The sequence below is a fragment of the Myotis yumanensis genome, unplaced genomic scaffold (assembly GCF_028538775.1).
Source record: "Myotis yumanensis isolate MYYU_CA2020_CCGP unplaced genomic scaffold, mMyoYum1.0.hap1 SCAF_3, whole genome shotgun sequence".
Lineage (NCBI taxonomy): Eukaryota > Metazoa > Chordata > Mammalia > Chiroptera > Vespertilionidae > Myotis > Myotis yumanensis.
The window spans coordinates 76,563,833-76,589,260 of record NW_027223754.1 but is presented as its reverse complement, the minus strand read 5'-3'; the positions used below and the strand labels follow the sequence as shown (position 1 = coordinate 76,589,260).

Below are 25,428 nucleotides of genomic sequence, written 5' to 3'. Positions count from 1 at the left end.
CACTTCTTCTTCATATAATTTCCAAATAATCTAAAACATTGTATTTCATTCATCTTGGCATAACTTTTGAAACTGTGGTAGGCAGTTAGACAGACATGAGCAGAGCAAGGACAATGGGCCAGGGACAGAAGGTCACCAGGATGATAAGCCCTGGGTGACTAGCAAAGGACAACTGTAGGGTGGGACCTCACCCCCAGGGTGACTTTTCCTCTCCTAGCATATTGCTGGTCATGTACTTTGGACCCCCTACCCTTCCCTCCCTAGAAATAACATTTAGGCCTCAATTATATTTCAGCTCCAGGCCCAGAAAAGCAGCAAAAACAGACAATAAATGCCAGGGCTGACCTCAGGATCAGCTGCATTACTAGTAAATAATGAAATCTGCCCTGGTCCCGACCAATCAATCAGTGGAGATAGTGACCCTGAAAGGACAAGCCTGGAAAACTGCTGAATATTCTATTGAGATCTTCCCCTGGTACCTCCCTTAAAATCTCCACCCTTAAAACCCTTAGAGCAGAGGAGCCAGTTCTTTCTCCCTTCCTCCCTCCAGGGAGCACATCCTCACTTGCCCCTTCCTCTGCCCGCTCCCCCCCACCCCAATTCAATCCTTTCAGACACATCACCTTTACCTTCTTCACACCCCAGCTCCAAGGGCCCTTTCGTTGCCTTTATAACTTGTTTACTAAGCCCATTTCTTTTACAAATTATTTCTTCCACCTCTGTGATTTTATAAATAAACTAGAGGCCCAATGCATGATTTTGTGCATGGGTGGGGTCTGAAGGCCTGGCCAGTGATCAGGGCCAATTGGGGCCGTCTGGCCCAGTCCCAATTGGGGCTGAGCCAATCGGGGTCGGGCTGATCGGAGCCTGCTGGCCAGGTGGAGGGACAAGGGGAGGGACTGCAGAAGGTTGGCTGGCCATGGGAGGTTGGCTGTGGGAGCGCAGTGACCACCAGGGGGCAGCTCCTGCATTGAGTGTCTGCCCCCTGGTGGTCAGTGCATGTCATAGCGACTGGTTGACTGGTCATTCCAGTCATTATGGTCTTTTGGTCATTAAATGCCACTTAGGCTTCTATATATATAAAACCCTAATATGCAAATAGACCAAATGGCGGAACAACTGAACAACCAGTTGTTATGACATGCGCTGACCACCAGGGGGTGTGCATGGAACATGGTGGGCATCGGCTGTGGCAGGATGGTGGAGCAGGTGAGTGGGGGCACCAGACCAAGATGAGGCACTGGTTGCTGTCATCAGGGTGAGCCTCTGGTGGTTACTAAAAATCTTTTGCTCCTGTGTGCTGTGGTCCTGCTCAGAGCTTGCACCTGCTGTCGGTGCTGACCCTCCTCGCACCCCCTGCTGGCTCCAGAGCTGCCGCTCACACCCACTGCCAGCACCAGCCCCACTCGCACCTGCAGCTGCCACTCACCCTCTGCCAGCTCCCTGCCCCATCCCCGACTGTTCTACCCCATTAGTGAGTGCAAGCGGCAGATGCCAGCCAGGATAGCCTCTGAGGGCTTCTCCACTGCCCCCTGCTCCTCAGGGGAAATCAGGGCAGCAGCTGCCACTCAACCCTGCTAACAGCACCGGTCCTGCTCACACCCACTACTGGTGCCAGCCCCAATTGCCCTGTGCTGTCAGCATGTGGGAGTGGTGGCGGTGGGAGTGGGGCTGCCGGCAGACAGGAGACCAGGGGGTGTGGTGAGAGGTGCCTGGTGGGGGCACGGAGGATGGGCTGAGACCCACCTCTGTGCCCACCGCAACCTCGCGGCCCATGGTTCCTTTCAAGGTGCATGAATTCATGGACTGGGCCCCTAGTTTATATATATATAGAGAGATATTCTCTTATAGCTTGAGTATTAACTCTGAATTCTTTCTTATCCAGAACTCAAGTACCAAGGTTGCTGAAACCAGGTCCAGTCTAACCCCAGGTGTCTAACACCTGGTGCTGTCCAGCACTGCCCACAACAAAACTGATATACATATAATTAAAAATGTAGATAACTACTCATTAAAGTTTTAGTTTATATAAGAGAGTAATAGCCAAAGTAAGCACAAATACCAGAACAATACCATCCCTAAGCTTTAAAATTTCAAAATCCTCTTCAACATTTTTTTTGCCCACAGCAAAAAAACAAAAAGAAAAAGCATAAAACCCTGCCTGCTGGTTTTGTTGTTGTTGATATTCCAGTGGTGCTCTGTTTTTGTTTGGGTATGTTATGTAGTGTGTACAGAAACATGAACCAGAGTCTCTGCTGAGTTTATAAGATTCACAAAAGGTGGTTGGTAAAATCTTGATTTTTGTGACTTTATCTCAATAAAAGCCTACTGGAACTCAAAAACAATAAAAAAGACCACGGGGAGAGGAGGATAGAAAGGAAAGAAAAAAATAATAATAGAAGATATTTAATGCAATATTAAGTTTATGAGGTTAAAAGAACTTTCTCATTAGATTTAGAAAATGCATTGTCTTAATCATATACCTAACTATTAGAGTATTATTTTTCTCATAGAACATTATAGAAGATTAAAAATTAAGCAAAAAATTCAAATGAACTAACAGTGTATTATGGCATTTTTAATAATTTATTTTTAAAAGTCTATATAATTTTATTATATGTAAAGTGATGATGTTAATGTGTTTTATTAATTCATAGAATATATACTTATGAAATAAAAGTGAATGGTAAATGTTTCTTGTTTATGCAGTATTCCACCTATTTATTTATATTTCTAGGATACTAAATTAAATGCAAGTTATTCAGCAAAGATTTGGGACACTAAAAAAGGAGCTAGAAATGGCTTCCTGTGGAGTATTTTTAGCAATTTATTGAGTAAGTTTGCTGATGATTGTTTTGGTGCCGGTGATTGTTACAATATAGATCTCTGGGACTGTCCCAATGCAATAAGAATTTAGGAAATATGGCCTGGTTAACTCTATTTTTAACAAGCTTCCAAAGTGATTCTTATCACACAATTTATTTTAAAAATCTTAAAAGTTAAAAACTGAAAAACATAGAGGGACCTTTAGAAATCAAATTTGGTGACAAACTATTAAAAGGCATTGGATGAAATAAATCAGAAGATAAAATGCTCAGGAGGTAAAAATATACAGTTACATTTACTGATTACCTCTTTTTTGTTTTTAGTTCACTATCTAAAAGACAAAGAACAAAAGATATCTTAACAAAGGACTACAACTATTTATGTTTACTTTATACCTATCACTGAATATTTTATTTTGAGAAATTAAGTAGGCCTGCCTAGTATAAACTAAGATATAGTCAGTACTCTTAAAATTTTATTACTAGAGAAAAATAAAATAATTACTAATAACTTTAATGTATTATTTTACATTAAAAGAATCTATTAATTTAATAATAATTTGGAGCAATTGTTTAATCTGTATTTGGACATGTAGTGGGATTGTAATACTTAAATTTGTATATTGATTTCATATTGATGCTTCTAATCCTAAATAAATAAAGAATTGAAGGTGTCTGTGACAGGATCAACAATGTTCATTCCCATTATTTTAAATTAGACCAAAGTGGTTCTTTCCTGTGTTTTATAACTTTGTAGAATGATATGAAGATCATGTGCATTTAGATGTTTTCAAATAACTATTTTTATTGATTTCTTAAATATTTAATGGTTCTAACTAAAATCCAACTTTGGAAACAGCAATAACATTTTACAACTATCAGATCAGAGGACTTTATTTTTTAAACACCAAAGTACGATGGATTATTTGGTTTACAAAAGCAACATGAAATAAATTTAGCAGCATGACAATTAGCTTACTCATCTTTCTTCCATATTCCCATACAAACAGAGAATAATTTTAAGGACATTAAAAAAGCAGCAGCAAATTTTCAATATCATTTTTCTATGCTAATAGTAAAACAACAACAACAAAAATCTAATTAATTCAGGCTTGCTGCAGAACCAGCACAGAGAAATTCTAAACAGGGTGTTAATAAACAAATGCCTAGCCTTGTAAAAGTGTCAGTGTGATCTATAATAGGGACAGGAAAACTGTGAAGAAGGCCACAAGCCTGGGCCTTCATTAACCCTGTAAATCACTCCTGCTTCAGTCTCTAGATAAAAATGGGACCAAAATGAACAAATGGTAGCAAAACTCATGAAGGTTTATGAAAGAAAGATATAAATAAACTGCATACCCTAACTATATCAGAGGCAGTATGAAGCAATAAATTTAACATCATACCTGGAGCAAATAGCAAATATTAAAATTTTAAGTGTCTAGAGTCAGGGATGAGAAAGAGACAGTATAATCAGGAAATACTCTGTCAAATTTCACCATTTTAAAACTTTCAAAGTTTTCACATGAGGTTTGTTGGGGTGGGTATTCAAATATATTTGTACAATGCCAAATTTAATAAAGATTTTACTTTTTAAGGTAATAATTTTATTTGTTCTATCCTATATAATAAAAGGGTAATATGCAAATTGTCCCCTCGACTAGGAGTTCTACCAGAGTTCAACCAGGGGGTGGAGCCAGCCCACCAACAGCTCAGGGCCCCTTCCCACAGCCAGCCCTGCCCCAATCGGCCAACCACACCCCAATCAGGGGTGGGGCCAACTGGTCAACCTCCCATGTCCCCTCCCCCCGACTGGCCCAGCCAGATCGGCCCCAATCAGGGCAGGCTAGCCTGACTCCACCCGTGCATGATTTTGTGCACTTGGCCTCTAGCAGTTAAATAAAAGTCTATAAATCTTACCAAGTAACAAAATTATGTTACCTAAACTTCCAATTCACAAGATAATGAGAAATTCATTAATTTAGTATCATCTCTATATTGAAAATGTTGTGACATATATGATCAGGAAGCATGAGACTATGGGAATTAGGATACCATGTGAAAACCAGGAATTCTGAAAAAGAAAAAAAAGTTTTGAGTCCAGAGACCCTCCACAGACCCAGGGAGATAATGAGTTGTTTCTGGAACCAAGTTACGAGCCCAGAGAATTTCACACTATAGATGCAGACTAGGTACCTGATTTTTTTTTTACTGGACAGCATAGTGAACAAGTCCTTTGAGTTTGATGTATGGATGTTTTGGTTTTAAGGATGGATTTAATTAACAGATATATCTCTTTGTTCTTATATATGGGCATAAGTCACCTGGTAAAATAATTAAGAGGTATAAATTTTGGTAGCATGAAAAAAAAAAAAAAAAGAGAGAACATAGAAGACTCATGCTTTCAACCTGTCCCATTACTTATGAAGCTATTTTTGCAAGAATATCATTATTCTCTCAATGTCTGAGATGCCTACCTATAACTATGAATGGCACTGTTCTGTCAACCTCATTGTAATCAACACTTTTGTTTTTCCACCCAGATACTTCCAGATTGATTGTAGCATTTCTGTATTCAATTTCCTCTAGCTTTGGTGTTATTTTGCTTTTGTCTCCAATAGTCACAGCTGCAACTCTAGAAAACTGATCTTGATATCTTAGAGACCAAAAAGAGCCTAAAAGATACAGTCCATCATCCCACATGCAAAATCCTAGCAGCCCTGAGCTGAGAACTGATGGGTATAATAAAATAAAACCCAGCTTACATGCCCTTGGTTGAGATAGCTTCTGAGGCATATTGGCCCTGAGGCTAGAATTTCTCCAATGTATCAGGCCAAAGTTACACTCTGTGAGATTTTTCCTGAAATTGCACCCATGTCTTCTTCCTTGACTTCTTCTCTCTGTCCTTCTCCCTGCAGTCCTTCACTGGGTTTGTTTGGGAGCACTACTTTGATGAAGCATGTGCACAGGTCCTTGCCGAGGGTCTGCTTTGGGGAGCCCAAACTAAAGCACTTAAAATGCAGAGTTTTAAATGACTGCATTTGAACATAAAACTATTTATTATTAAATATATCTCTGCAACTCTAGGACTACATATGTTCCAAAAATGAAATAAAATGTATAACTTCATACTATTTCTCTTAAAACTGGGTAATATGTTTTACTTGTATTTATGTGTTTATAGACATTCATGATTCCTCTACCATTTATAACATATATGAAAGCTCTTACAACTGTATAATACAATACAAAAAAAATCACAAAGATTTTAAGTTATATTTTTCACTTAGTTTTTTCCATGTCTTTCCATGGCTTCATAGCTCATTTATTTTTTTAAAGTTGAATAATAATCCATTGCCTAGATATCACAATTTATTTAACCATTCTCCTACTGAAGAATGGTTGCTTCCACATTTTGACATTCAAAAATAAAACTGCTATAAATATCTGTATACTGACTTTTGTATGCATATAAGTTCTCAACTCCTTTGGATAAATACTGTTTAGTGTGATTTCTTAATTGCTTGATAAGACTATGTTTACTTATGGAAGAAACCAACAAATTGCCTTCCAAATAGGCCAGTGATGGCGAAACTGTTGACCTCGGCATGTCAAAATTTTGAAAATCCCTAACTTAACTCTGGTGCCATGTCACATATAGAAATATTCATAATTTTTTTTTAATATTTGCAACCATAGTAAAAAAAGACATATTTTTGATATTTATTTTATATATTTAAATGCCATTTAACAAAGAAAAATCAACCAAAAATATGTATAAAATGAACAAAAACAGAAAAACAATGTACATTTAAGAAAAAATAATAATAAAAACAATGATAATCAAATGGTACTAAACTAGAAATTAGTGACTTTTTTGGTGCTGAAGTTTGTCTGCTAATTCTTCAATTGCAGGTTCACACTTGGTGCACTTCAAGGCCAAGCAAGTGCCACTAACTTCATCTTTAAGTGGGCTTCATTTGTTTGTTTTAATATTATTTAATGCTGAGAACAAAGTGTCACAAAAATATGTTGATGAAAAAATTCTTAGCAAAGCCATCCCTAGATTTTTTATGTCGCTAAAAGTGTCAGGTACTCTGTTCCAAGCACTCAAAATTTCTTGTTCGTAGTTGCACTCTTCTTCATTATTCAAACGATTTCGTTCCAGATTTTCAAGTTTCAACCTTAAGTCGACAAACACATGAGTCCAAATGCTACCTTGAAAATCTGCAAGTTGCATCTCTAAATCGTCAATTTGCATCCATTGGAAATCCTTTATTTTAATTCCAAAGTACTGTAAACAACTACATGCAGATACTTAATTATTTTAATGGTCTATTCTAGGCTTCTAAATTGGTCGAATCCTTCGCTGAACTGTTCAAATAACGAGTTGACTATATTCTGGTACATAAGTATGGACTCCATTACACTCATTGTAGTGGCCTTCTCTAAATACTTTTTTATCCGAGGAAAATACTTATAAGTTTTAGTTTCAATATCTCACTTGAAAATTTTAAGTTTACTTTCATAAGATTTGATGTATCCAAACATAACGTCAATACTTTTGCCAAAACCTTGTAATTTTAAGTTCAGTTCATTCATATGAACAGAGAGATCTGTAAAGAACATCAAATTGCTGACTCACTTATGATCCTTGATCTGAGGAAAGTTTGCCAGATCCTTATTCTCAATAAATACCATCATTTCTTCAAAGCACTCCACAAATCGCTCAAGTACTTTACCTTGACTTAGCCATCTCACATTATTGAACATCAGTAGGCCAGTATAGGTTGAATCAACTTCCTGTAAAAGTGCAGAAAATTCTCGCTTGTGAAGGGGTCGAGAAGCTATAAAATTCACAATTTTTGTTACAACTGACATTAAATCATTCAATTCTGAGAATCCCGATTTGGCACACAACACCTCCTGATGGATAATGCAATGAAAAGGTACATGTGGATGTCTAATAGCTTCCATAAACAATTTCAGGAATCCCACATTTTTTCCCACCATATTTTGTGCCCCATCTGTCATGACTGAGACAATTTTAGAGATATCAATGTTTAGGTCACTGAATGTTTTTAGAATAACCTTACATATTTTGTTTCTTGATGCACTTATTGGCACTGATTCTAACTTTATCAACTCTTCTCTTATTGTGAGACCATCAGAATATCTAGCAATAATGGCCAACCGAGCATTTGATGTGATATCAGTAGTGATATCAAAGATTTTAAGTTACATTTTTCACTTAGTTTTTTCCATGTCTTTCCATGGCTTCATAGCTCATTTATTTTTTTAAAGTTGAATAATAATCCATTGCCTAGACATCACAATTTATTTGATATCTAGATGATCAAGAGAAATCAAAAAATATTTACAACTATTTAAGTCTTTTTTTAAGTGATGTACGTTTTTGTTAAGATCTATTATTCTGTCTTTGATAGTATTTCTACTGAGTGGTAACTCAGAAATTCTTTTAATAATATCATCTTTATTTTTCATATCGTGAAATAGAGCTGATGCACATCTTAGAAATGTTTCCTTAATAAATTCTCCGTCACTGAGGGCTTTTCCATGCTCAGCTATGGAGTGAGCAATACAGTAACTTGCTGATGTTAAATTTGTAGAAAATCTTACAAATTTAATGATGGAATTTGATTGACTTTTGTAGAGGTGTAGCTGCCTAGAAATGTATTCCTTCCTTTCATCGATACTTTTTTCCAGAGCTGACAGCGATTAGTTTCAAAATGTCTCTTTAAATCCCACGTTCTGCTTACTACTGTTTCATTCCACAGTTTGCACAATGATCTGTTGTTTCTGTCCACAATCCCGTACATCTCGGTCCATATGTCTTGAAAGGCTCAGCTACTGCTACTTCCACTTCCTTTATCATTCCATCTTGCTTTTTTATTTTTTTGATTCTCCATCACAAGGCTGCAAAAATAAATAAATATAAATCACAGCGTTTTTTATAAAAGGCTGATAGGTTTCTTACCTATTAACTTTTTGCAGTGTTGTTGTACTGACTCCTGGTGCAAAACAATTCAAAGAGTATGTATAACCAACAAGTATATGGTGCTGTAATCAATTATCTGACACGCAGAATGTCTCATCGAGCACTGTTGCACTGTATATCTTTTTCTTCTAACCCTCCCACTCCTGTCTCCGAATGCACCTGAATGCACGGGGAGCTTACCCGAGGCACATGTTGACAATAAGGAGGCAGTTTCCAGAATTGGGCATTTTGTCACTTGAGTAAAAATAAAATGTCATGAGTAAAGATTAATCTCTTTATAGTGCAATTCTTCACCTTTTTATATTAATGTCAATATTGGAACAATGTATCTTGGATGTTTTCACTATGTATCTTTGCTACGCAACACTGATGTACATGTTTACATCTGGTTTTAGAATTGCATTATTGATCATGAGTAACGTGAGTAATACTATTACTCGAGTGATGCCCAACTCTGGCCATTGTGAGAGACAAATATTTGAATTATGCAATTTTTTGTCTCTGTCGATGCGTGTCACCCAAAATGAGTTCGAGTGTCACCTCTGACAGGCGTGTCATAGTTTGGTCATCATGGCCCTGGACCCCTGCTCCTACACACTCACAGACTCCCCACTACCCACACCCTCAACACCCCCCACACTCCCCACTGGGCAGTATGTTTGTTACAACTGATGGACCTGCACTGACAGAGCCTTGTCACCAAAGTGGTAAATGGTGATGGATGGAGACTTGGCTTGGGATGGAGAACACACAATATGGTGTACCAGTGATGTGTTGTAGATTTGTGCACCACAAACCTGTATAATTTTGTTAGCCAGTAAATTCAATGAATAAAAATTAATAAATAGATAAATTCAATAAATTAAATTAAAGAAAATGGGGCCATCAACAGTTCTTATAAAGTTCTTATAAAAGACCAAGCAGAAATAAAATAAGACTCTCAATTCTACAAATAAAAAGGGCCAATGGAATTTTGATTGGGATTGAATCTGTAGATTTATGGAAATTGACACCTTAACCATATCAAGCCTTTCAATATCTCTCCATTTATGTAGGTCCTCCTTAACTTCTGTCAGTCTGTTTTATAGTTTTTAATATGGGTCTTGACCATATTTTATTACATTTATCCCTAAGTATTTCATGCTTTTTGGATTCTGCTGCAAATGGGATTTTATTTTCAATTGTTTGTTACTCATAGCTGGCATAGAAATCCAAGGGACTTTTAGATATTGATTTTTTCAAAAATATATTTTATTGATTTTTGAAGGAGAGAAAGGGAGAGGGATAGAGAGTTAGAAACATCGATGAGAGAGAAACATCGATCAGCCGCCTCCTGCACACCTCCCACTGGGGATGTGCCTGCAACCAAGGTACATGCCCTTGACCAGAATCGAACCTGGGACCTCTCAGTCCCCAGGCCGATGCTCCATCCGCTGAGCCAAACCGGTTAAGGTTAGATATTGATCTTTATGCTGTTCCTCTGCTGCATTCACACAGTTCAGGGGGTGTGGGTGTGGAGTCTGCAAGCTTTTCTCTAGAGATTTCTATGTTGTTTGCAAATAAGGACAGTTCCTTCTTCCTTTCTGATTTGTACGGCTTTTCTTTCTTGCCTTGCCTTGTGCCTGATCCACGGAGAAAGCATTCCATTCTTCCTGGTTAAGTGTGAATTTGGCTCTAGGGTCTTTTTTCTTTTTCTTTTTCTTTTTGTGTTTCTGTTTGGCTCTAGGATTTTTTGAGATGGGCCTTTATCATATTGACAAATTATCTTATATCCCCTTTTGCTGAGAGTTTTCAAAATATCCTGAATAGCTAACTGAATTTTCTCAAATGCTTTTTTCCAGTCGTTGGAGATGATCATATGATATTTTCGTTTTTAATCCTTGATACGCTTAATTGTATTGATTGATTTTCAATCATTAACCCAAATCTGCGTTCCTGGGATAAGCCTCTCTTGGGAATTAAATAGCAAAGTTGACAGGCATAGAGCACACAGCCTATGGTGCTCCTGTTCCTGCACGGTTACTATGATATTTGCTCTCAGCTTCTGGAAGCTGCCCTTGAATGAGAAATCTCTAAGCTGATTAGATTTAACATTCACCAAACACCTCTAGGGAAGTGACAGGGTAATGCTAATGCTCTCATAAGCCAGAATTTTTTTCTGAGTTATGACACAGGTATCGTGTAAGCAATGACACTATGGAGATTTGCACAGAGCCATCGCGGACTGAGGACCTTCGAGGGTTCTGATTCCACTGCCAAATCTCCTACCCAAACAATGTGATCCCTGTCCAGCTGCCCTTCTGTGTCTGGGCCTTTGGTCTCCCCGACACTGTCCTCAGGAATATCCGATCCTGAGCCACTGAGTTGGCATCACTGTGGCAGAGCTGACATGGGAGAAAGGTCACATGATGACAAAACTTCCTAGATGTTCATCATGGGGCTGTGTGCTCCCAAATGCAAAGCCCTTTCTGTGAAGATAATGAACAGTTGTATCTGTGTGGGTCAGTGTGGCTCTCTCCTGGGCACCTCCATGTCCAGGTGTTTCAGCTCAGTTTCCCAAGGAGAACCTGACACAGGGATGCAGGCTCACAGGACTGATGGGGTGGGGGTGAGGGGGAGTCTCAGGAAAACAGCCAGAGAAATACAGAGGTGGCAAGGGGAGGAGCCAAGCCAGGATGTGGTCCCAGCTTCCCTGACCTCACAGGAGACTCAGGTATGGGGTGAACCCCAGAGGAGGTGCTCCTGGAGGCCTTGTGGCTGGTTTTATGGGATGCCTGGAGCTGGGCTGACTAGGGGCTTCACTTCCATGGGAGTGAATCCTTACAAGATGTGGGAGCCAGGGGCCATTAGCAACCTACACTCACAGCAGTTGGGCTCAGGTGTGCCCAGTACTGAGGTCTGGACAGGACTCTTCTTAAAATATATTTTTTTATTGAGTTCAGAGATTAAGGGAGAGAGATGGAAACATCAGTGATTAATGCCGGGGTTCTTTTTCCAGCATTACAAAGGGTTCAGGAAATCTGCAGAAGGCTGTGTGTAGATTAATAAAGAGTCCAGAGACAAAGTATAATTTTGAAAGGCATTTGGCGATCAGAGGAGCTTAGTTTAAAGGCAACTACAATAAGTTCTAAGATCTAAGGTCTAAATTCTAAGGTCTAAGTTCTAAGGTCTCCTCATCCCAGGACCCCATGCTTTTTATTAACACAGTGTGTCCTGAGGAGAGGCAGAGATATACACTTCAAAGGACATACACAAGCATTGTCAGAATGGAAGAATTAGCCTACGGCTGTTGAGGTGTTTGGCCACTAGGAGGCAATCCAGATGCAGCCCTGCTGTCATGCTGGAATTGGTTTCCTGCAAGTGATGAGAGAGAATCACCCATCAGCTGTCTCCTGCAGGTTCTGTACTGGAGATCAACCCCCAACCCTGGCATGTGCTTTGATTGAGAATTGAACCAGCAACCTCCCAGTGCATGAGAGGGTACTCAACCACTGAGCCACACCAGCCAGGATGCAGGTAGATTTATTACAGAGCCCCCGACTTTTTTCCTCTTTATTCACTTTTCTAAAATCCCTGCCCAAGGTGGACCTCTGTCCCCAGGCCCCAACCCCTTCCGATGCCTAAAGACCCATATTCTCCCCAGAGCTCAGCTTCTCCCCTCCTGACTCAGAAGGCGCTGAGCTGCCTCAGCTCCCCCAGCCTCAGAGGAGAATGAGCTGCTGCCTCTCATCCTCCAGAGCAGGGGTGGGCAAATTTTTTGACTCGAGGGCCACAATGGGTTCTTAAACTGGACCGGAGGGCCGGAACAAAAGCATGGAGGAGTGTTTGTGTGAACTAATATAAATTCAAAGTAAACATCATTACATAAAAGGGTACGGTCTTTTTTTTTTTTTAGTTTTATTCATTTCAAACAGGCCGGATCCGGCCCGCGGGCCGTAGTTTGCCCATAGCTGCTTCAGAGCCTGCCACCAGCTGCCCGTCTCACATGTTAAGCCACTAAAACCAGCAAACAACAAATAACAGTTGATTCTTCTGCTTTGCAGGAAGGTGAAAAGAACTATTCTATGAATTTTTTTTCTTACATTTTTCTCACTTGCTACCACATTCTAGCAAATTAGCAAGCCCGAGCCCATTTGGCTCAGTGGATGGAGTGCCAGCCTGTGGACTGAAGGTTCTGGGTTCCATTTCAGTCAAGGTCATGTACTGGTTTCGGGCAAGATACCTGGCTGTGGTCCTAGTGCTTGGGGGAGGCAACCAATCGATGTGTCTCTTTCACATTGATGTTTCTCTCTGTCCCTTCCCCTCCTTTCCACTCTCTCTAAATATCAATGGAAAATATATTCTCAAGTGAGGATTAGCACCAACAAAAAAGAGTTAAAATAAAAAGGCAAGAAAAAAAATTGTCTAAGAGCTAGGACAGGCCTCCCTGGGAAGATCTCCAATGTCAGCACCACCGTCCACAACAGGTGCCCAGGGTGGGTTCTAAACATCAAGCCTGCCGATAAAGGAGGGACAGGACTGGGGGTGACTAGCTTGAGGTCACACAGGGATTGAGACCCTGAGCTGGGATTTGAACCCAAGTAGGGTGACCTGGACATTCCTGCTCAGCCCTTGTGCAAAACTGCCTCTCCCTTCCAGAAAATGCCAGCAGCAGCCCAGCTCAGGACTCACTGGGCACGTCAGGGCCTATTGGCACTTAGCTCATAAGCCCACATATGTGTGGTTGGCGGTGATTTTGTACTGAAGACAAATTCCATGATTCCTCGTGGAGGCAGCCTGGGTTTGTGCTGTCCGATTCCAGGAGAGCTTAGCTACAGGCATCAGCACTCACTACAGTGCTTCCTCTCCTCACTCCAGAGTCTGTTCAGTGGTGCTGTCTTGTCTACGTGACTCAGAGTTCCCCAGAGTCAGAGCCTGGCACACACACTGTTTGCTCAGGGGTGTCTATGGGGTGAGTGACTGACAGGAGAAGAATGGGGGCCTAGAGAAAGGCTGTGCAGGACAAGAGCTCCACGTGGCAGCAGTTGGCTGGTCACAGCTGGCCCCCCTCAGACCACCAAGAGCCACCCATTCATTGCACACACATCTAACGAGCCATAATTACACCCTGGCCTCACATAGCCTTTCATCCAGCAGGCCGCAGTGATGTTAGAGAAAAATAGAAGAGAGTGACATTGGAGGACAGGATTACTGAAGTGGGGACCTGAGGGCCGATGGTCATAAGGGAGATCAGTGGGGGTGTGGTGAGTGAAGGGGTGGCATGAAGGCAGGAATGGGACCATGGAGACATGGTGTCATGAGGGAAGGCACTTGCTGTCTGGGAAGCGTTCTCTGTGGAAGAACCCTGACTCTCAGATAAATGTTTCCTGGTTACAGCTGCCATGATGGTGATATGGTTACATGAGATTGGCCCAATATATTTCTGTCCCTGGCACCAAGATCCCAAAGAGACCAGCACATCCACCCTCAGTGCTTTTCTGGCTTGGAAATCTTTGGCTTCCCAGGGCTGGCTGATTCTCCCTCTGCTCACATTCTTAGATTTAATCTTCTCCACCCAGTTGCTGAGCTAATCGCATCTTCCCCAGAGGAGACCCACCCTTTTCCTCCTGGAAGGGACAGAAGATGGAATCTCTCCCTTTGTCCTCCAGGATGGCACTGTCTGCCCTCCAGCTTGTCTCCTTTTAAATTCTAAATTCCCCCAGAAAAGAGTCTTTCCATCTCTCTTCTTTCAAGAAAAATCACCCATCTTTTACATGGCCCTGGGTCATTCACAGGGCTCCATTAAGATAGCCCACTCCCACCCTGCCCAACCCTGACCCTGCTTCTCATGGTGCTCTTGACCTCACCTCCCTCAGAGAAGCCTTGTGGTCTGGAGGATAACCACATCCTCAATCACCTTCACCTTGCTCCCTGAGCTCATAATCTGCTATGTCACCTGACATAAAACCTAACTGGATGCATGGACACATTTTGTTTGTTTTCTTGGGGATGACAACACCATTGTCTTCTTGAGGCCATTTTAACTGTAATGTTCTGATAATTCTGATGTGGACAAAGCCCCCCAGCAACCAGGCTCTCAGGTTGTGTTCTTTCCTTTCTAACGTCAGGAACCCATTACACCCTTCACTCTCTCTAAACTATGGACCATCAGTCAACCTCAGTCAGTATCTTTGGAATGATTCCATGAGCCAGGCTTCAACCTTGCCCCTCCCTAACTGTTGGGGTCCTGCCCCAGCAGGTCCAGGGGTTCCCCTAAGGTGTGGATGGAGTCTGCGAAGAAGGAATGACACATAGACAGCGTTCAGTTGATCAGCAGCCTAGCCAGGATCTCTAGCCAGGATCTCCAGCAAAGTTCTGGTGTTTAATGTCTTGTTACATCTGTATTTATACCAGTTGACTTTAATCCTGTCAATTTCTATTGCAAAGATCAGGGCGTTTCTTATCTCCATTCCAGGGAGTAAAGATTATGTAGCTTAAGCGTGATTGTTTGTAGTTAAAGTGATTAACTACCCGCCTGGCACTTAGTTAAGGGGTTTTACTGATTTATTCCCTTCCTTAGTCCTGTTAATCCCTAACTTCAGGGAAAAATCCCTACCTGGGGAAACAACCTTTCTCTGAGAGGTGACCTTGGTTAAAACACATAGCGTTAAGGGGAACAAACATTAAGAACAGTATGCTATATACGCCAGGTCCCTTGAAACATATGCTGTGCAGATGTTTCTTTCCTGCAGCGACTGTGTCAAGCAGCAAGGATGGACCAGCTTCCGGCACCTAACTTTCTCTCAATCCATTTATCTGCAGAGAAGCAACAATCCCTTTAGGATAAAGGGATGGAGACTGAGGGTTCTGATTGGATGTTAGCATTTGAGAAGGTGTGTAAAAACCTCAGGCACTAGAGGAAAGATTCAGAGTCCTCCAGCTATGCAGTCAGTGCTATGGTTCTCCACCAGGTCTGAGATCTGAGCCCCAGCCAACCCAGTCACAGCAGGTGAGTTACCGACCTCAGCTAAGGCAGCTGAACTTACAGTGGCAAGAAACTTAATGTGGACAGAGAGATTTCCCTTTTTTTTTTGTTTTGTTTTTTCTTTTTTTTCTTTTTTTTTTACAGACAAGCATATTAAAGGGGCTGATTTTGCCTCTAAGTGTAGTTTTGGCTGAATTTCTAACATTTGGATTCATGGTTTGGTTTATTTTTAAATGTCTAACCAAGCTGATTCCCTGACCAACCCCCACTTACAAATGAAAACATCTTAACCATGTTTTTATTTCTGGAAATTTTAAATATTCAGTTTGTGTCTTTTGGTTGGTCTGAAACTCTTCCCCAAAAGAAGGCGGGAGTCAGCTTTCATGCTCCTGAGTAACTATTTCCCAGTGAGACTGAAATGAAAGATGTGGGTGCTTCTGAGATGCTTGTCCTAGGGCAGTGATGGCGAACCTTTTGAGCTTGGCGTGTCAGCGTTTTGAAAAACCCTAACTTAACTTTGGTGCCGTGTCACATATAGAAATTTTTTGATATTTGCAACCATAGTAAAACAAAGACTTATATTTTTGATATTTATTTTATATCTTTAAATGCCATTCAACAAAGAAAAATCAACCAACACAACAAGTTCGCCTGTCACCTCTGACACACATGTCATAGGTTTGCCATCACTGTCTTTGGGCCTGCAGGGGAGAGCTATGGCTCTATGGTCACTGAGCCCAGGTTACTGAATGAAGGTCCTGGTTTCCATATCAGTCAAGGTCATGTACTGATTGGGGGCATGATCCCCAGCCCTGGTCTGGGAAGAGAGAGGCAATTATGAGAGGACAGACAAAAGACTTAGAAGGAGGGATCACAGGGGAGGCAGAAGTTATTCCTGAGCTCATGAGGTCTCTTCAGCAGATTTGAAGCAGACAGTGCCAGAGGGGCTTGCTCTGTGTGTGATTTTGAAAAGTTTCTCTTTTCTTTTTCCACAGGAGGTTCACAAGTCCATAGCCAAGCGTGAAAGACGTGAAGGTCTTAGGTGGTGTGGCCAATGGCGGATCGTCACCCAGAACGGGGGCCCTGCAGACCCTTGAAGGTCCAGAAAGTAAAGCAGCCACAGAGGGCCCGGGTGGCATGCAAGTCTTCCCCACCTGTGCAGGAGCATCCCAGGGTGAGTAGAAGCCTGGTTCTAGGGGGGCTTGGAAATGTGGGTGGCATGGGTGACAGAGACAGGATTAGGGCAAAGCAAGTTCTGTGTCCATAAGTGGGGTGTCCTTTCCCATGCAGGTCCCCTAACCTAGGCCATTCTCACCACTCTGACTGGTCCCTTCGGATATGCAGGCACAAACTTCTTAATAGTGTTCTGCGTAGCCTGTTTTTTGTCCATAACTTTTCATTTGGTTTTGTATATGAATGCTTTTCCCTTGCATCCGTTCTCCTATGTTCCTTCCAAACTAGCCTGAGCTTTGGGATCCACCCTAATACCTTGAACAATAGCTACCTGGGGAGCCCTTTCTGGTGTGACCAATATTTGACCTCTGTCAATCTGTCTCCCTTCTTCCCCTTTAAAATGTGCCCATGTTTGAGCTGAATCTCTCATCTCCTTCTGTCCCCCAGGTGAGTTGTTGGAAATGCAGGGCCTTTGGGCACAAGGCAAGCAGCCTTGGGTGTCCCATGAAGCATCAGAGTGGGGCCCTAGCCCCCCATGCCCTTGGCTCCAGTGTGATGAAGGAGAGCCAGAATCCATGGACTCCCAGGGACCTGAGGAACCGAGTGCTTGTCAACAAGGCTGCTAGGTTGACCCAGCAGAGAGTTCGGTGAGTATCATGAGACAGTGCAGCCAAACTTTGGGGGAAATCTAGGGAGCCCGCGCCCATTACCTCTCACTATTTGCATTGCCACCTCCAGGTTAAGACAGGGACCTGGAGAGAGTGAGAAAGCTGCCCGTGGCCTCCATGGGTCACAATCAGAGTTTCCATCCCTCCCTGAGAATCACTGAGGTTGAATTGTGGTGGAAGTGGGGTTAGACATGTTGGATCTCTGCCAAGGACAGGCAGAGAGACAATGGAGGGGAAGCAAAGTCCTTTGTGCAACATCCTTGTGTGCCCCCAGGAAGGGGTAGGATCTGAGATGATCAAGAGCAAGTCTAGTAAATGCACAGAGCCTCCCTCCCTGGAACACACAGACACAGGGAAAGGGACTGGGCCATGGGAAGGCTTGTTTCCTTGGGGACAGGAAATGGAAGGACTTATGTCCCATGCTCTGTCTGGCAGGCATGAAGAACAGAGACGGGCTCTGCGCCAGAGATTGCCCGGGAGAGCCCTGGGAGGACACCAGCAAAACTGCAAGGACAAGTCAGAATCCTGTGACTACGTGAGGGTGAGTGTCCCCAGGTTCTTGGCTTCTTACTGCATCATGGTCACAAACTCCCCTTGAGGTTCACTTCCTGGTGAGAGTCCTGTGGAGCAGGTTTTGTGTTCAAATCTTTGCCTGTGGGTCTAAGTATACCTGCTGAGAACTGTATGCCTTTCCCCAAGTTCCTTCCCAACTAATATGGAATTCGGCATGCACCACAACATCTTAGTAACAGGCACCAGGTGAGCCCCGTGTTTATGTCAGTCTCTGTACACATATTCCACCTCCATAAATCTGTCCCCCTGTTTCCTTTCAAATCTATTCCTGCTTTGTGCTGACTCACTGACCTCCTCTCCCCACAGGTGAGATGCTGGAACTGCAGGGCCTTTGGGCACAAGGCAAGCAGGTGTCCACTGAAGCATTGGAATAGGTCCCCAGTTCCCCAGGCCATGGGCTCCAATATGATGAAGGAGAACCTGAAACCATGGAATCCCCAGGTCCAGCGGAACCCAGGACGCCTTAACAGGGCTGCTAGGAAGACTGAGCAGAGAGCATGGTGAGCACTGTGGGAGGCTGGAGAAAACACTGGGGTGGAATCTATGAAGCCTGTGTCCTTACCTCTATGCTGTAAGCCTTGCCATCTCCATTCAAAGACAGAGACACAGAGAAAAAATATCCTTATGTCTTCACCAGTCACAATCCCAGTTTCATACAATTCCTGGGCAATCAATGAGTGTGAATAGTGGTAGGGTTGGTGCTGGGAACATCTTTAATCTACAAAAGTGTCAGGCAGAGAGGAAACGAAATGAAGGAAAGTCCTTCATGAAAAACCCAGGTGGGTTCCTTGGGGAGGGGATCTGAGAGATGGCAAGGGCCAGTCTCTGGCAAATGCACTGGGTTTGGCTCTCTGGATCACAAGAAGTGGTAAGGGGAGTGGGCACGGAAAGGTCCACCTTCATTGGAGAGAATAAATGGAGTGTCTCACATATCACGTTGTGTCCTGCAGGCATGAAGAACAGAGGCAGGCTCCTTGCTGGAGACGTCCCTGGAGACCCACTCAAAGGCCCCAGCAAAACTGGAAGGAAGAGACAGAACCCTGTGACTATGTGAGCGTGAGTGTCCCCAGGTGCTGGGCTTTTTATTGCATCAGGGTCACCCTACTTCCCTCTTCTTTCTGAGGGAATGGTGAAAATGCTAGGGGAACCCACATGGTTTCTATAGTATTATTCACTAATTCATTTTTCTTGGTGTCTTTTCAAATGCCTACACTTGCAGGTGTCTTAATAATACAGGATGAGGCAAAAGTGGGGTTACAGCATTTCTTTGGAAAATGGTAAAGTAATAAATCACAATACAGCAATGAACTCTGTGTTGCATGAACCTAGAACTGTAACCCTACTTTTGACCAACCCTCTAAGCTGATGGAGGGCATGGGTGTGGTCTCAGTAGATGTTTCCACAAGGCACCACCCCTTGCGGGAAACGAGGCATCATGAAATCAGAATCCCTTCTCCCAAATTGCCCACCCAAACTCATTTGTCCCCAAACTGCCTTCACAACACCAAGAAGTGTCCATTCCCTGGAAGAGGCTAGGAAAGGCTTGTTTCCACTTCACTAACAGGAGGCAGCTGTGAGAACCTTTGTGTTCTCCCTTCTGATGTGACAAAAGATATCCAGGGGACAGTGTATCTTTTTTCAGACCCAGCTCAAGGATCCATCTTCTTTACATTCACTGATGATTTATCCCATGCGGTCCATATCTTGTCTTAAGATCTTTTTGTCATTGTTGTTGGTTTAATTTTATTTTCTACTTGATAGTGAGAAAATTCTAATGTGTAACATCAGTGTTGCGTCTCTTATAGGATCCACACACACAGAGACCCGATCAGAACACCAAGAGGAAATATGTGCAAGATATCACCCCTTGGTCACCAAAAAGGAAACATGTCATGACATGCTCAGCAACTCCCATCGAAGGTGTTGAGAGAAGTGCCTGCTTACCTCCTGTACCAAAGAATGGACAGGAAGTGCCTGTCACAGACTCCCCTCATGCAGAAGGCACACACTTTGTCCAGGATCCCAGCCACAGTGTCCATGAGGGGGACAACAGGCCCCATTCTGCCTTCAGCACCCAGGACCTGGACCAAGCCCTCATCCACCAGCCACAGGCCAAGTTCCCTGATGGGAACTCACACAGCATCCAACATGCTGCTGCACACAGTGTGGGCCAGGACTCTGATCTCCTCATCAAGGTACCTGGCAAGAGAGCTGCCCAGACCTCCAGCCAGACCTACCAGAAGCCCACAAAGAAAACCAGACTCAGCCTCAGCCTGAAGAGCACCCAGAGACCAGACCTCCAGTCGCAGCACAAGGGCCATCTCATCAAGACTCTCCAGCCCTGCCATGTGCCCCCTTTCTCACCAATTCCCAAGGTTCCAGGCCAGCCCCTCAGAATGGTCTTCAAGACATTAGAAAAAGGCCAGTGGAGCTCCAGGTGCATGACACCTCCATCCCTCCCTCCTGCTGAGATGCTCACGGCTGCTGCTCAGATCCCTTCCACCACTGAGAAGTCAGAGGCACTCTGTCCCTGTGTCTCCTTGAGCGTCCTCCTTGAGGCCCTTCAGCTGTCCTCTTCCTCGAAGAAGGTGATGGCCAATGAGACACTCCATGTCAGGGAAGACATGTTCCTCAGCCCCAGGCCACTTGGAGGTGCCTGAGGAATTAGAGAGGGGAGATCACTTGGAGAAAATGTTTCTGGGGAATCAGAGCTTCCCTTCTATGCTGTGTGGACAGAGGGTGGGAACTCTGATCAAGCTTGGGACACCAAGGTTCAGTTATTGGACTTTAATTACTTAGATGTAGTGACATTTCAAGTGGCACTTTTATAATATACTGTAGTTCGTGCTTATTGAACTGGTAAGGGAAGTAGAGTTTTAGAATTTTTCATCCATTGCAATAATTGCCCTTAAGTCTAATGGAAATAGGAAGCTCTGTAATGAATCTGTATCAGGTGTGAACCTGTCTGCTTTGGGGATCCTGGGGCAGAGCCACCTGTGTGCTCTGTAGATTTGAAGCAGTGCCTGTGGTCCTGAGGTGAGCCTGTTTCACTGTGCTGTGTTATTTCAATGGAAATCAGGACAGGGACTCTTCCCATGATTTTGTACCTTTTGTTTATGGAATGTCATATTGAAGTTCTGTTTTATAGTTTGTGTTAGATATCAATAAAAGTCAGCAAAATAGGTCATGTTGTGATTGGTTTTCATTTTTGTCCATTTTAAAACAATGACTGTGCCACAAAGCTCACTGAGTGTAGATGGGAATATGATGTACTTTGAGTGGATTAGCTTGGGCAACACCTGCAGTTCCTTGTATAATCCCTTCTTCTCAGTCAACATTGTCTCCTCCCTATGGGGCACTAACCACCTTTAGGGACTCACCCTCCAAAGGCACTGATTCTAACTTTATCAATACTTATAAGTTTTAGTTTCTCTTGTGGTCTTTCATGAGCCTCAGGGTTCCTCCCTGGACATCTCAGTCTCTTCCCTTTCTACCCCCACCCCAGGAACAGTCCTTGATCTTTACAACTTCAGAATATTTCCAGAATCCTACCTCTGCCCTCACCAAGCTCTGAGAATGAGAGCTCTACATGAGTTCTAGAAAAAGGATCCCAAAGGTTCCTATGAGTGATGAATTTACTCATAGGTATGCTGTGTCTCAACATTGGTTAATTCATATAAGAAAGAAACCTTACATCAGCCAGTGAAGAGCTATGCCTTAGAGACACATTGAAATTCACACTAGAGGAAAATTATGTGAATGTGAGAAAGCCTTTAGTAATGCCTCCATCCTCAGATGACACTGGTGGGAAATAATTTGAATGTCATCTATGTGGGAAAGGCTTTTTGCAAACATCTGAACTTAGACATACAATCTAATGCACAGTGGTGAGAAACCTTATGAAGATAGTGAGTGTGGGAAAGCCTTCAGTCAGAGTTCTTACTTGAGACAACATGAGAGAATCCACACAGGAGAGAAACTATATGAATGTGGTGGGTGTGAGAACGCCCTCAGTCCACATGCTAATCTCAAAAGACACCAGAGAACTCACACTGGACAACAGCATATGCCAGTGATGGTGAATCTTTGAGCTCAGATTGTCAAAATTTTGAAAAATCCTAACTTAATTCTGGTGCCATGTCACATATAGAAATATTCATAATTTTTTTTTATATTTGCAACCATAGTAAAAAAAAAGATTTATATTTTGGATATTTATTTTATATATTTAAATGCCATTTAACAAAGAAAAATCAACCAAAAATATGTATAAAATGAACAAAAACAGAAAAACAATGTACATTTAAGAAAAAATAATAATAATAACAATGATAATCAAATGGTACTAAACTAGAAATTAGTGATTTTTTGATGCTGAAGTTTGTCTGCTAATTCTTCAATTGCAGGCTCACACTTGGTGCACTTACAAGGCCAAGCAAGTGCCACTAACTTCATCTGTTAGCGGGCTTCTTTTGTTCGTTTTAATATTATTTAATGCTGAGAACAAAGTCTCACAAAAATATGTTGGTGAAAAAATTCTTAGCAAAGCTATCACTAGATTTTTCACGTCGCTAAAAGTGTCAGGTACTCTGTTCCAAGCACTCAAAATTTCTTATTCACAGTTGCTCTCTTCTTCATTATTCAAACAATTTCGTTCCAGATTTTCAAGTTTCAACCTTAAGTTGACAAACACATGAGTCCAAATGCTACCTTTGGATGCTTAGAGTTGCATCTCTAAATTGTCAATTTGCATCCATTGGAAATCCTTCAATTCCAAAGTAATGTAAACAACTACATCTGGATAATTAATTATTTTAATGGAATGTTCTAGGCTTCTAAATTGGTCAAATCTTTCACTGAACTGTTCAAATAATGAGTTTACTATATTCTGGTACATAAGTATGGACTCCATTACACTCATTGTAGTGGTCTTCTCTAAATACTTTTTTATCCGAGGAAAATACTTATAAGTTTTAGTTTCAATATCTCACTTGAAAATTTTAAGTTTACTTTCATGAGATTTGATGTATCCAAACATAACGTCAATACTTTTGCCAAAACCTTGTAATTTTAAGTTCAGTTCATTCATATAAACAGAGAGATCTATAAAAAACATCAAATTGCTGACCCACTTATGATCATTGATCTGAGGAAAGTTTGCCAGATCCTTATTCTCAATAAATACTGTGATTTCTTTAAAGCACTCCACAAATCGCTCAAGTACTTTACCTCAACTCAGCCATCTCACATTATTGAACATCAGTAATCACTGTAGGTTGAATCAACTTCCTGTAAAAGTGCAGAAAATTCTCGCTTGTGAAGAGGTTGAGAAGCTATAAAATTCACAATTTTTGTTACAACTGACATTAAATCATTCCATTCTGAGAATCCCGATTTGGCACACAACACCTCCTGATGGATAATGCAATGAAAAGGTACAAGTGGATGTCTAATAGCTTCCATAAACAATTTCAGGAATCCCACATTTTTTCCCACCATATTTGGTGCCCCATCCGTCGTGACTGAGACAATTTTAGAGATATCAATGTTTAGGTCACTGAATGTTTTTATAACAACCTTACATATTTTGTTTCCTGATGTACTTATTGGCACTGATTCTAACTTTATCAACTCTTCTCTTATTGTGAGACCATCAGAATATCTAGCAATAATGGCCAACCGAGCATTTGATGTGACATCAATATTTTCATCAAGAGAAATCAAACATATTTACACTATTTAAGTCTTTTTAAAATTGATGTTTTTGTTAAGATCTATTATTCTGTCTTTGATAGTATTTCTACTGAGTGGTAACTCAGAAATTCTTTTAATAATATCATTATTTTTCACATTGTGAAATAGAGCTGGTGCACATCTTAGAAATGTTTCCTTAATAAATTCTCCATCACTGAGGGCTTTTCCATGCTGAGCTATAGAGTGAGTAATACAGTAACTTCCTGATGTTAAATTTGTAGAGCATCTTACAAATTTAATGATGAAATTTGATTGAATTTTATAGAGGTGTAGCTGCCTAGAAATGTATTCCTTCCTTTCATCAATACTTTTTTTCAAGAGCTGACAATGATTAGTTTCAAAATGTCTCTTTACATTCCATGTTCTGCTTACTACTGTTTCATTCCACAGTTTGCACAATGATCTGTTGTTTCTGTCGACAATCCCGTACATCTTGGTCCATATGTCTTGAAAGGCTCAGCTACTGCTACTTCCACTTCCTTTATCATTCCATCTTGCTTTTTTATTTTTTTGATTCTCCATCACAAGGCTGCAAAAATAAATAAATATAAATCACGGCGTTTTTTACAAAAGGTTGATAGGTTTCTTACCTATTAACTTTTTGCAGTATTGTTGGACTGACTCCTGGTGCAAAACAATTCAAAGAGTATGTATAACCAACAAATATATGGTGCTGTAATCAATTATCTGACACGCAGAATGTCTCATCGAGCACTGTTGCACTGTATATCTTTTTCTTTTAACCCTCCCACTCCTGTCTCCTAATGAACATGGTGAACAAGTGCGTCCATTTGCCGAATGCACCCGAACGCACGGGAAGCTTACCCGAGTCACATGTTGACAATAAGGAGGCCGTTTCCAAAATGGGGCATTTTGTCACTCGAATAAAAATAAAATGTCACGAGTAAAGATTAATCTCTTTATAGTGCAATTCTTAATCTTTTTATATTGATGTCAATATTGGAACAATGTATCTTGGATGTTTTCCCTATGTATCTTTGCTACGCAACACAGAAGTACATGTTTACATCCCGTTTTAGAATTGCATTATTGATCATGAGTAACGTGAGTAATACTATTACTCGAGTGATGCCCAACTCTGGCCATCAACTAAGTTGCGAGAGACAAATAATTATGCAATTTTTTTTCTCTCACTATGCATGTCACCCAAAATGAGTTTGCGTGTCACCTCTGACATGCGTGTCATAGGTTCGCCATCACTGAAATAGGCTTTACTATTTTACATTCCCACCACCAATAAATGGAGTGCCTGCTGCTCCACATCCTGACCAGCGTGTGGTGTTGTCAGTGCTCCAGATTTTGCTTATTCAAATCAGTGTATTGACATGTAATTGCTTTCATTTGCATTTCCCTTATGCCATATGATGTGGAGCATCTTTTCATATTTTCTAATTCCATCTGTATATTTTCTTTAGTGAGGTGTATATTGAG

At 41.7% G+C, this 25,428-nt stretch overlaps 1 protein-coding gene across 1 annotated transcript; it reads left to right on the top strand.

Annotated features, from left to right (window-relative positions):
• The first annotated feature begins 16,862 nt into the window (after positions 1-16,862).
• LOC139006204 (protein FAM90A18-like) lies at positions 16,863-20,882 on the top strand. The gene is made up of 4 exons (XM_070408719.1): positions 16,863-16,982; positions 17,429-17,628; positions 18,085-18,190; positions 20,028-20,882. The coding sequence occupies exons 1-4, from the start codon at positions 16,863-16,865 to the stop codon at positions 20,880-20,882; spliced, it is 1,281 nt and encodes a 426-aa protein (XP_070264820.1).
• The last annotated feature ends 4,546 nt before the right edge of the window (positions 20,883-25,428 follow it).

Bases quoted from the DNA above. Each gene is read 5' to 3' on its own strand.
- LOC139006204 (XM_070408719.1), top strand. From the start codon at position 16,863: ATGGCGGATCGTCACCCAGAACGGGGGCCCTGCAGACCCTTGAAGGTC. The intron at 16,983-17,428 runs GTGAGTAGAAGC...TCTGTCCCCCAG, and splicing joins CTGTGCAGGAGCATCCCAGG to GTGAGTTGTTGGAAATGCAG. The intron at 17,629-18,084 runs GTGAGTATCATG...TCTGTCTGGCAG, and splicing joins TTGACCCAGCAGAGAGTTCG to GCATGAAGAACAGAGACGGG.